Source organism: Triticum urartu, chromosome 2A, assembly GCF_056163025.1.
Source record: "Triticum urartu cultivar PI428250 chromosome 2A, HENAU_Tu73, whole genome shotgun sequence".
Classification (NCBI taxonomy): Eukaryota; Viridiplantae; Streptophyta; class Magnoliopsida; order Poales; family Poaceae; genus Triticum; species Triticum urartu.
This window is the reverse complement of record NC_141874.1, coordinates 16615772-16628304: the sequence shown is the minus strand read 5'-3', so window position 1 is coordinate 16628304 and position 12533 is coordinate 16615772. Positions and strand designations below refer to the sequence as shown.

The following is a 12533-nucleotide window of genomic DNA, read 5'->3' as shown; positions in this document are numbered from 1 at the left end:
GCAAGGATGGAGTCTATTTAAGGGGATTGGATCTCAGATGCCATTCCACACCACGCGGAAATCCTTAAAACTCGCCACAGGAAATCATCCAAACATGGCCAGCACTCCTAGCTCCTCCTCACGCCCCTACGGCCCTTAAAAAGGCGACTGGGAAAGCTGCTCTGTGTCACACTCGAACTTGAGAGGCAGGGATATCTTCCTCCCGCAGATCTAGTCTCCGTTCGGGCTGGGTTAACTTCCCTTCATGGCGAAGCCCTGGCGGAAAATTTCCCCAATCCTTCTAAAGAGGAGCGGGGGTGCTTCGTTTCTTTTCTTCTGAGAGGCGTAGGATTCCATATCCACCCTTTCCTCACAGGTCTCCTCGAGTATTATGGACTCCAACTGCACAATCTGGCGCCAGGCTCCATCCTGCACACCGCGGGCTTCGTCGCTCTGTGCGAGCTGTTCCTGGGCGACGGCGGCCCAGGCGGCGAAGCTGGCAGAGCATCAGAACCGGGCGGCGGAAGTGGCACGCGCGCCGCGGGGTTGGGGGAAAGGCGCACAGCTCCAGGTGGGGGGCGTCTAGGCGGCGGCGGCAGGGCCGTGCCAGTCACTGAGGGAGCATGGCGCGCGCCGGCGGTGGGCGCAGGGGCTGGGACACTGAAGACGAGCTGCGCGGCCTCGTAAACCCCCTCGAGATGTGGTTGATGCCGCCGCACCTGATGCAACGCATGGGGCTCTTGCACTCCGCTGAGATGTGGCCATCGTCGCTGCCACAATTGTAGCAGCAACCGAAGAGCACGGCGGGGAGGCGCGAGTCCGGCCGGGGCCGAACGGCGGGCAGGTTGCGCATCCTCTGGCGTTGGAGCGGCTGGCGCGGAGGGGAGCGCGGACGGGCGGCCCTGTTGCGCCGGCTGTTCTTGGTTTGCCACGGCGTGGGCACAGGCGCCGGAGCATGGGACGGACCGGCCTCACCACCTTTGCCCTGAACGATGGGTCCGAACACTGTTCCGAGAACCTGCGGGACGATGATGGACCACAGCTGCGGCCGTGACGGTGGAGGAACGGGGAAGGAGGGCTCCGACAAGAACGAGCCCGAGAGAGGGAGACTTAGGAAGCCATGCGCACGGAGGGTGTACGCCGTCCCCGGAGTGGAGGGCGGCGCGGCGAGTGGCTATTGGTGCAGCGCGGGGAGAGCGGATAGCGATGCAGAATTCGATGGGTAGATACAGAAATATTTCCCATATTATATTGGTGGTTATCTACCCATCTCCACTTGCTCCATCTGTGGACCCCACTACAGCTAGCATCCAGCGTGTCGGAGGAGCTGTCAAGGTTAGGCCGAGGATTAACCTCCTTTTCAAGAAAGGGAACGCAACAACTAGTTAGCTAATCTGAAGCCGACGTGTACAAGTTCAGAAAAGTCACGTGGATACAACTTCATCATTGTCAGCTTTGGCGTTTGGAAAGTCTAGGAGCGAATTGTGTGTTTTTGACTTCTGGTTTTCCCAGTCATGTGTTTTTGACTTCTGTTTTTTCAACTCTTGGTGACACTTGTATTCTTCTGTGTTTTCGACTTCTGGTTTTTTCTGGTCAAGTTATTTGGAAGACTGACGGTCCTTTGTTTTTCTGGCAGCGAGCGGTTTCAGACAGGCTACACTTACCATTTTTAGCAAATCTGGAAATTATGTTTGAGGTAAATCCGGAATCCACCCCAGGCCCCACCAGTTGAAATCAGGGGGCGGTGAGATTATGTTTCACTGGGAGAGAAAAGGAGGGAGGGTCCAGCGCTGTACGCACGTATGTGGGCTGATATGGAAAGATGTGTGGGCCCGCGAGGAAAGAGGAATCGCTCGTTCCAACGCTCGCTCGTGAAGGAGCGTTTCCGGATTGTTGGACCAGCGTCTCTGTCTGTCACTTTCCATGCATGTAAAAAAGGTCCGCAATAGCTTATGGTAGCTGTTAAATACTGCAATACATTACCATTTACAAAAATTGAACCTTATAACAGGTGGCAAGCCGCTCCAAGGTAAGCTGCTCCTGTGGTGCTTCAAAGCGGCATGTTTCTCTTTTGAATTAAGAAGGTGAGAATAAGCGAGTTGGGAAAAATCAACCTCATTCAAGATTAGTTCGGCAATCCCTGCATTCCAACTCAATTAGTCGGGTCTGCGAGAGAACAATTACTTTAGTTTAATAATGGAATGGGTAAGCGGCTCTCTCGGTCGTCGTGGATGCCATTTAATCATGGCCATCGTTCCACGCGGGCCAAATTAGAAAATTTGTTACCTGACGACCCTGAACTTTGCAGTCAGGAATGCGAAATAAATCGGCAAAGAAAACAGCTACATGTGCTCCTAGATTTTCCAAACGCAAGTGGATGGGTTCATGTGGAAACGCTTGATTTGAACCCTAGCAGCACATGTACGCAGTCCCTAGATTCGCCATTCGCCATTCGCCATTGGCAGTCCGTAGCTAACTTTGCAGTCAGGAATGCGAATGGCACGTGCAGTCCCTAGCAGCACGTGCTTTGACAAACGCCTCTTGAGTTGAAGTCGATTATACCACTTATCAGTTAACTTGAACCCATCCATCCAGAAGTTCAGACAATCGCGTCTATAGCACTTGCTATCATTAGTTTGTCACAAGAACTTCTTAATTGCGGGGAGTAACTTTACACTCTATAGCACTTGCTATCAAGGAACAAGCGGACGACTACAAGTAATACTCTTCCCTTTTCAGTTTATAGGGCTCAATTCAAAAATCACACCAGCCAAGGTAGATGGTGAGTGGTGAAATACTTTTTTTAATTTGAAAAAGCACTCAATTAATGCTCTTGTTTTCCTTAAAAAATTATGTTTACCGATGTATTAATCGTAATGCATGCATACATAAAGTACATGCATTGGTCAATTTTCTTTTAATACTTGCATGCAATTATTTAATGCACCTTGGAATCTAAACTTATGATGTAGAACAATCAAATTAAGCCTTATAAAATAAAATAAACTAAAATTTTGAGATAAACCTTATAAACCGAAAAGAAAGGAGTATAAGGATGTGTTTTTCTACGTCTTAAAATAAATGCCTCAACTCTATACTAAATTTATACAGTATAGAGTTAAGGCACTTATTTTGAGACCGAGGAAGTACGTGCATGGAATATGCATACCATTTGCTCAACAGTTTGTTCCAGCTCAGAAAGAGAAAACAAGACGTCTCGCTTACTACCGCCTCGCACCGTATACTAGACTTGTACTTACATTGAATGATGATAACTTGGACTTTCAAGTGCCGTGTGACTTGCTGCTCTTACCTTGGGCGTGGAAGTCTACCAGGTCCAGGGATCTGCGTAACTATGTTCTTATATTAACACAGTGGCACAAAGACATTGTATGGACGTACTACTGCAGTCGCGTGTACTACAGTGAATGAATCCACGTGCGGGACGTATTAGTACTAGTGGCGCGCCGCCGTCTTGGAATTAATCCACGTGCGGGACGTATTACTAATGGCCTGTTCAAAAATGTGTGGAATGACTTTTCTCCACATGCGTAGAATTTCTTTTGCTTTGAAAATTTCAATACCGGAGGCTATAATAATAGTATAAATCAGCAAACACGTGGAATCTTCACCTCGAGCGCTCCTCTACAAATACTTGATGATGGCGGCAAGCAGCAGCTCATCACCGAGCCAACATCCGCGATAGACAGACACACACACACACAGAGAAGACGGAGAATGCTTACGTTTACCACTGCAGTCCGGCATGTTCCGGTGCTCGGCCAGCCGACAACCGAGCCATGGCGACGACATTCCCTGCACCTAAACTCTCGGCGTCGACAATGTGGTAATCTCCTGACCAGAATGCATGCATGGTCTACTTAATCAGTGTTCCTGGCTCACCTTCCCACAAAAAAATGTTTTCATGGAAGCTTTTGTCGCCTCTTAAAATAAATAGAACTTCTTCTATGCATCTTGTCTCTTGTGCACCTAAGGCTTGGAATGATGTTGATCTAGAGGTTTAGGCCGGCCGGAAAGCCAAGTTGGGTTTACCTAGCAACGGTGATGCTTCTACATCGTTATCTTATTAAAGGCATTGCTCGGATATGTTGCATGGACTTATTTTTCAAGGTGAACATTTAGAATCTAACCTTTGATGGTTGGATCCGGCGACGGCGGCACTTCAGTGTTGTTGACTAAATGAATGCGTTGCTACTGAAGAACCTTTCCGGTCGTCTTTGTGGTGTCAATTGGTGTGGATACTGTCATTATTGTACCTTGCAGATCAATGTCCTCTGTTTTGGGGTTTCTTTTTTCTTTTTCCACGCTTAGGCATATCTTTGGCCTTATATGACTTTGCTATTTGCCGACGTGTTTATGTGTGTGTTGCTGTTGATTATGTGCATCTTAGCTATGCAGAGGCCGGGTGTGCACTCATTGTGTTTGTATCTCCTTGATGCTTCATTTTAAGTAAATAAAATCCATCCTTTATCGAAAAAAAGGTCGGCCAGAAAAAATCCGTACTGCATCTAAATGTGAACACTTCTATTTCGGCACCCCCCCTAAACACATCAATGGTTAAGATCACTTCGTACTCCTTCATTATTAAGGGCGCAATGGGCATTAAGAATATATTTTTTGAAATCTTAAGCAATAATTATGTGAAGTCTAAAATGACGTACTCTGATCACGGACAACGCTGACCCGGATGGATGGAGTAGGCCCTAAGCCCTGATTAATTGCTGAGTAATTGAGGGGATTAATTATTGGATTAAGGTGGACGGACAATAATACCCTTTTCAAAGTTTTAAGGGGGGCGGGGGGGGGGGGGGGGGGTACCGAAGCAGGACTCGATTCGATTCTGAATTGGTGATAAGGTGCTTCAGGTTATAATTTTAAATGGGTACTAATTTCATATGACTTACATGTATTTTTTCCACTTGCCATGCCTGATATTTAGGGTTGGTGCTAGCTAGCAAATCCCCATCATATCCGGAGGTAGAAGTGGGTGAATTGGATGTTGATGACAACAGACGACACATGGTGAGCATACATTGCATATAAATTAACTCATTGAGCAGATTAATTGGCTACTATGCACAAGCTTACAAACATATACTACTATACTGAACACTGATCAAAACAAAATATCAATGTTCCTACAGGATGAACCCAGCGAGATGCAACAGATGATCGATGCCATAAGAACGACGATGGAGTTATTGGGTGATGGTGAAACGACGACGAATATGTCTGCCTATGACACGGCGTTGGTCGCCCTTGTCAAGAACCTTGAGGGAGGCGATGGACCGCAATTCCCCTCATGCATCGACTGGATTGTTCAAAATCAACTACCGGATGGTTCATGGGGTGACCCTGCTTTCTTTATGGTCCAAGATCGGATGATCAGCACCCTGGCATGTGTGGTGGCACTGAAATCCTGGAAAATTGACAACGCCAACTTGTGTGATAGAGGTATATCGATCGCTGGATTCTTTGTTTTGACTAAGAATTAACTTGTTTATTCCCACAAAAATATCATTTATCTAATGTGTAGAGGACTCTTTCTGTTGTAGGTGTGTCATTTATCCAAGAAAATATGAGCAGGTTGGTAGAAGACGAACAGGACTGGATGCCATCTGGCTTCGAGATTAACTTCCCAGCACTCCTAGACAGGGCCAAGGACCTGAATTTGGACATCCCTTATAATCACCCCGTTTTGGAGGAGATATATACCAAGAGAAATCTAAAGCTCTCAAAGTATGCATACCTGCATCTAACCTGGATTTGGACATTGAGTTGAATAGTATGTATTATTAGGAAATAATTAATCTGAGTCTCAAACTATAGGATCCCTCTCGAACTACTACATGCCACACCAACCACCCTACTTTTCAGCTTGGAGGGAATGGCAGACTTGCAGTTGGACTGGGAAAAGCTCCTCAAGTTGCGGTGTCCGGACGGCTCCTTCCACTCCTCGCCTGCTTCCACAGCTGCTGCCCTCAGTCAGACTGGTGACAAGGAATGCCTTGCGTTTCTGGAGAGGCTCGTCAATAAGTTCGATGGGGGAGGTAATTCAAAATCACTATACTTGTTGTACAACCAGCACAAATTCAAACTTTTCTTGGGTAGGAATCCCTTGCAATGCCCAATATGTATACTAAGAATTTCCCTTTTTTCAGTACCATGTACCCACGCGATGGATATTTTTGAGCAGTTATGGGTGGTCGATCGGCTGATGCGTCTGGGGATATCAAGGCACTTCACAAGTGAAATCGAGCAGTGCATGGATTATATTTACAGGTAGCATAAACTACTTCCATCGTATTGCAAACACATGATGTTCGGAAATAATTCCACTCAAGAGTTCCTAACTTAACTGCAGTCAGCGTATACACGACTATTTTTTTGGTAAAGCCATCAAAGTATCCACAGATTTATCATAAAATACATGCTCATATATAAATTTTGTTCAGCAATATATTGCATATCAAAATAGCAGTTAGCGGCATGCTGGAGACTTCCAAATCATAAATCAGATTTTACTTTTAACCAAGGGAGTACATGTTTGGAAACTCATTGCCTGAACTTAAGTTAGAATTTTACATGGTCTCTCACATTCATGATTGCTATTATTCATACCTATATGTTAGCACAAAACTAACCAAACTCATGTTTATATGAATAAATGTTAATGTCTAATACATCTAAATACTAGTTATATATATTTTTTGAAACGGGGTAGTAATAGTGTTTTTCTTCAAGACCAATAGAGTACTATTTTGAGCGGAGTTGTGTGTGTATATATACAATTTGAACAGGCGCTGGACTCGAAAGGGACTGGCTCATAACGCGCACTGCCCAACCACGGATATTGATGACACAGCCATGGGTTTCCGTCTCCTCCGTCAGCATGGCTATGATGTCACTCCATGTATGTAACTAATATTTTGTCAGTCAAATTTATGAATGAAACAAGATTCAAAATTTGAGAAGTGCATCTTTGTTTGTTTTGAGGTATTAGTGCTTTGGCATGCATAACTGCTCGGTCATGCTAGATCAAGTTTGACTAATGTGCATCCACAATGCAGCCGTGTTTAAGCACTTTGAGAAGGACGGCAAGTTTGTATGCTTCCCCATGGAGACCAACCACTCATCTGTCACCCCAATGCACAACACTTATCGTGCATCTCACTTTATGTTCCCCGGTGACGACGACGTCCTAGCACGGGCTGGGAACTATTGCCAGTCATTCCTCCAAGAGAGACAAGCCTCCAACAAACTGTACGACAAGTGGATCATCGCCAAGGACCTGCCGGGTGAGGTATGTCGCAACACATTCAAGTTAATTATATATGAGGGAATGAAGTCCAGCTAGAACTTAATTTCCTTGGTTGACAACAGACACGGAGTAATGAGTAATTCTATGGTGCCTTGTACGTGTAAAAAATAGGTTGAGTACACACTGAACTTCCCCTGGCAAGCAAGTTTGCCTCGAATTGAAACAAGGATGTATCTGGATCAGTATGGAGGCAGCACCGATGTTTGGATAGGCAAGGTCCTCTACAGGTAACAACCATCCTATGTAGTGTGTAATAATGGTATTCAGCTAGCACCAAGTCTTAATTCCAGTTATGGAAGTCATATATTTGGTTCTGACACTTGACTTTTCAGAATGAAACTTGTGAGCAATGACCTGTACCTTAAAATGGCAAAAGCTGATTTCAAAGAATATCAAAGACTCTCCCGACTTGAGTGGAATGGCCTCAGAAAGTAAGTCACGGTCAATCTTCTCTACCAGTCTAGCATCAGGTTCAGTTAATTCACTTCTCCATAAGACAACTAGATTAGGTTGTATGAATCCTTGTCATGCAGAGGCCGGGTATTGACTCATTTGCTTTGCATCCTATTGATGTTATATTAAGATTTAATAAAAGCGATCTTTTCTAGGGGCAAATGACAACTACTACCTCCATTCCTAAATATAAGACGTCGGGGCAGTTTAAAGATTCTTACTTGAGAGTGCATGCAGGTGGTATTTCAGGAACCATCTACAGAGGTATGGTGGCACTCCAAAGAGTGCGCTCACGGCTTACTTCCTAGCTTCAGCAAACATCTTCGAACCTGGCCGAGCAGCAGAGCGTCTAGGATGGGCTCGCATGGCAGTGCTTGCCGGGGCGGTGACCTCTCACTTTCGACACACTGGGTATGCAATGCATGCGGCTTCACAGTTTTTTCCCTCTCCAGAGTCTAGCCTCAGTGATGGTCAATGTAACATGTGCGTGCACGCATTGCAGGGGACCAAAAGGCTCAACAGAGAATCTTGAAGACCTTATTGACCTTGTCTCGTTTGACGACGCTTCTGGTGCTCTTCATGAAGCTGTAAAGTTCATTGAACAACTACACTTATATATGAATGTGCATATATATAATGCTGATTTTTTCTTTACGAGATACGAAACTGAGTATTTTCTTTGGAACCTGCAGTGGAAGCAGTGGCTCATGGCATGGACGGCAAAGGAGAGCCGTGGATCCATTGAAGGGGATACAGCACTGTTGTTGGTTCGCACAGTCGAGATCTGCTCAGGAAGGCATGTTACGGCCGAGCAAAACCTCAACCTTTGGGATTATTCCCAGCTGGAGCAGCTCACCTCTTCCATCTGCCGCAAGCTTGCCACAATAGTTCTTGCTCAGGTGTGTGTGTAGGTGCATTGTATATCCTGGATTCATAAATGCATGTACCTCCGTTTGAGTTGCATGTGATTTGACTAATTATAACCAAAAAATGTTCGATGTGGAAAAACAGAATGGGGTAAATATGGAAAACACAGAGGACTTACACCGGCAAGTGAACTTGGAGATGCAAGAACTATCTTGGCATGTTCATCAGGGTTGCCATGGCATCAACATAGAGACCAGGAGGACATTTCTCAACGTGGTGAAAAGCTTCTATTATTCGGCTCATTGCTCACATGAAACAGTTGATAGCCACATCGCAAAGGTCATATTCCAGGATGTCATTTAGGAGGTACCTACTTCTGTCCTTGGCAGATGTCTAAGTTGCTGCCGGCGCACTAATTAAGCACGTCTTCTGTTGAGTTCCATCATGGTACATGTCTAAGTTGTATACGAGTCCTGACCCTACTTATCTAGTTGGCTGCTGCCGGATCAGTCTCTCAGTGGTGTGCTTGTGTTCATAGGAGTGACTGTATGCTTATGTATGTGAGCGACTTCCATTGTACTATGTTAAAAGAAAAAAATATATATACATGTACAAAACCCTGTGATATACCGTGGGAAAATACATAGCAAATAACAGGCACGATATGTGCGCGTGGCAATAGATCGATCCCGTCTGTGTGTGTTTCCCTGAGAGCATTTTTCTTTTTCTTTTTTTTTGGTTTTGCGAAAAGGCTGAAGATCATATATTAACAGGAATTCTAAAAATCTGATGTTGGATTTTTAGGCATGGAAAATCAAGCGTTTCCATAGGAATTGATATCGGCATGATGATGGCAAATTTAGTTTGTAAGGACGAGAATTTCCTGATAAAAAAATAAACTGGAGTGGGTTTGCTATCCTCGACAACTGAACATGTCATCCTCGGTTGACCTAATTTGCCATGAAAAGCATCTGATTTTTCATGCCTAAAAATCGGATGTTCAGAATAATCGAGTCCTATATTAAAGAAAACTAACCATTACAAAAACTTCCTTAAAAGAATGCAAATGTTAACGCACACACGTGTGGCATGAAGCAACATGACCCAAACGCCTCTAGTACCATTCATTTTGCCACATCAATACAGATGACATCAACGAATTTTTTTTGGTTTTTGGCTTAAAAATATTTTATCTCCTAATTAAAAATCCAATTAAAAATCCATTTTCAACATTAGATCCGTCTCGACGAGATCTTCAAAACTAGATCTCATGTTGATATGTTTCGATGAAAAAAATTGGCCAAAAGTTGCCATGATGTTTACACTGTATTTGCCGTAGTGTTACACTAAAGTTGCCATGTGGCAATTTTAGTTTATAGAGCATGGAAATTTTAGTATTTTTTGACCATGGCAATTTCAGTACTTTGACCATGAAAATTATTTTTTGTATGAACCATGGCAATTTTAAGTGCATGTATCATGGAAATTTTAGCTTATGGTTCATGACAAGTCTAGTTTTTTATTCCTCATTTTATAATATGTCAAAAATTTACTTTTAAATGTAGAAGAAAATGGCTGAAACATATCATGGAAACTTCAGTGTAAACACCATGACAATTCATGTGCAATAGACATGGCAACTTTTAAAAGTCGTCGAAACATATTGATATGAGATCTAATTTCAAAGATCTCGTCGCGATGGGTTTAATGATGAAAACAGATCTTCAATCGGATTTTTCATTCAAGAGATAAAACAGTTTAAAAATTGGAAATCCAAAAAAAATTCCACATGCATACATATGATGACGTGGCGTCTCTGTGTGTTATAGGACTAAACCTAGCTAGGATTTTTTTTCTACTTGTTTGACTTTTTTCAATCAGTAAAAATCGGGCCAATCGAAGGCTGACACGCCAATTGGGTTGAGGGGGGGACAGCGGACGAGACTTGCCTGCTCCCCGCGTGTGTGCTCATCCGTATTCCCGTATACGTGGCTTGATTTAATTGGAACAAAATAAGGCCCGGCCTCACCCCCTTAAAATCAGGGAGGAAGATGATTAGATTAGAAGGAAAAAAAAAAGACAACCGTAGAATGAAGTGGGAGCACGGATGGGAGCATGAGGAGGGAGCAGGCAAGCCGGGTGGGGGTGGGGGGATGAGTCCTGCACAGGTACGCTTTGGGATGGGTCTAGCAATCTTCTTGCGATTTGTTCTTGGTCAAACTTTTCGGTTTGTCGGGCCGCAGGCTGCATGCATGTTATAGCGTGGGATGTTTTTGAAAAGGCCACGTGCATGTGCATGTGCTTGCTGTTTCACGTAATCATTGGATGCATGGCCGCCTATTCTCTCGCTCTCTCCAGAAGGATCGTGTCAATACCCAAGCCTCTGTATCTGGGTTTAAGCTTTCACGTTTGACCACTTGGTTGATTGCAACATGCGGGCGTATAGAGTGCAGACACGTGTATTAAATTGGGCTCCCACGCAGGGCCGGCCCTGGGGCATGGGCAGAGGGGCGACGGCCCAGGGCCCAGGCCGAAGGGGGGCCCATGATGTAGTACACATATAGTATAGCTCAGAAAAAAATAGACAAGGGAAAAATTATGAGAGAAAGAAAACAAGATGGGCTCGGCCCATTGGATCGCCTGGTAATGCGTAGCAAGGCGTCGCACACGCAAGTCACAGCCGCTTGATGCACGCGTACATGTGAAACAAATCAATCAGAATGTCTGGCTTTTCCTTTCTTCTCAAAAATAAAAAAATCTGACTTTTTCCATTCGTCGCTCGTCGGTTCTTCTTCGTCGTCTCATCTGCCCGTCGCTTTGTCGTTCCTCGCTCGGTGCCTCAGCCGCTCGTTGCCTCCACGGCATGCAGCAATCCGACAACTCGGTCTTCTAGCAATACGGCAATACATATGTATGCGAACGCAGGTCCGTACCCAATATCCATGTTCGGATGTTCCTGATCCATTCGTCCATCCCTAATTTCAGTAGTTTCTTTAGTACGTATATTAAACTATTCATCCCATGAAGTATCTATTTTTTGATGTATAATTTTCTAATTCAATCTTTCATAGTATGTATTCAACCATCCTAATTTTTTGTCATTCTGTGTACATGTCTAGGGTTCTGATCATCCGATCTATAAATTTCCAATTCGTTGTCTACTCTTTGCTTCATAATATTAGGATATTAGCATGCCATGTTGCCTAAGAAGCACTTGTCGGGTGCTGAAAAAGGAGAAAAAATAAAGAAATACATCTGAAAATTCAACCACTGAAGGGTCCTTTGACAAAGTATTTTACATCTTCAAGTATTGTTGATGTCAGTGAAGAACATAGGCAAAGAACTAATCCCGAGCATGAAAATTCAGATGTTAAGGTCAATGAAGATTGTGAAAGTATACAGAGAAGCAAATAAATTTGTTTCCTATTTGAGGTAATCATGTCATGTTTGTTTTATTTTGCATTGTCCAACAACTATTGTAGTCAAATTTCAAACTAAAGATGTGTGGTTGAAAGTTTACTTTTAGTATTATGCAAATGGAGTTATATATATGTATCACGTAAACACATACGTATAAATATGGTCTTAGGACTTAAAGGGCACATGTCGTCGAGTTCGCCTAGGGCCTCCCGAAACACAGGGCCGGCCCTGCTCCCACGGTGTACATTTACCTGGTGACTGCAGGCTTTCAGTGAAAAATTTGATAAGGTGGTTGGCGATTCGGTGTCTACGTCTAGCGATTTTCATGCATGTGGGCCATGCTGGTCCGTTGACCTAGCTGCGTAGGGTTCCTTCGGTAGCTAGTTGCGTGCATGTGTGGGCTCGCACCCGTTTTTTTTCCCTGCTGCAGTCACGTCGCCGTTCATTTGTGTGGCCATCGTGCTGGCCCACG

The 12533-nt window shown here is 44.4% G+C and overlaps 1 protein-coding gene across 1 annotated transcript; it reads left to right on the top strand.

Annotated features, from left to right (window-relative positions):
* Positions 1-3628: 3628 nt before the first annotated feature.
* LOC125535114 (syn-copalyl diphosphate synthase) lies at positions 3629-9322 on the top strand. The gene is made up of 14 exons (XM_048698166.2): positions 3629-3826; positions 4940-5022; positions 5145-5454; positions 5556-5739; positions 5830-6050; positions 6162-6282; positions 6801-6913; positions 7071-7303; positions 7433-7548; positions 7654-7752; positions 8012-8185; positions 8277-8361; positions 8467-8673; positions 8786-9322. Exons 1-14 carry the CDS (start codon positions 3718-3720, stop codon positions 9002-9004), a joined length of 2274 nt encoding a protein of 757 aa, XP_048554123.1. The 5' UTR covers positions 3629-3717; the 3' UTR covers positions 9005-9322.
* The last annotated feature ends 3211 nt before the right edge of the window (positions 9323-12533 follow it).

What these genes read in the sequence shown, in the direction of transcription:
- LOC125535114 (XM_048698166.2), top strand. Translation starts at nt 3,718, where the DNA reads ATGCTTACGTTTACCACTGCAGTCCGGCATGTTCCGGTGCTCGGCCAG. An exon ending in TGCATGGATTATATTTACAG is followed by an intron (nt 6,283 to 6,800) that starts GTAGCATAAACT and finishes CAATTTGAACAG; the next exon opens with GCGCTGGACTCGAAAGGGAC. An exon ending in CCACAATAGTTCTTGCTCAG is followed by an intron (nt 8,674 to 8,785) that starts GTGTGTGTGTAG and finishes GTGGAAAAACAG; the next exon opens with AATGGGGTAAATATGGAAAA.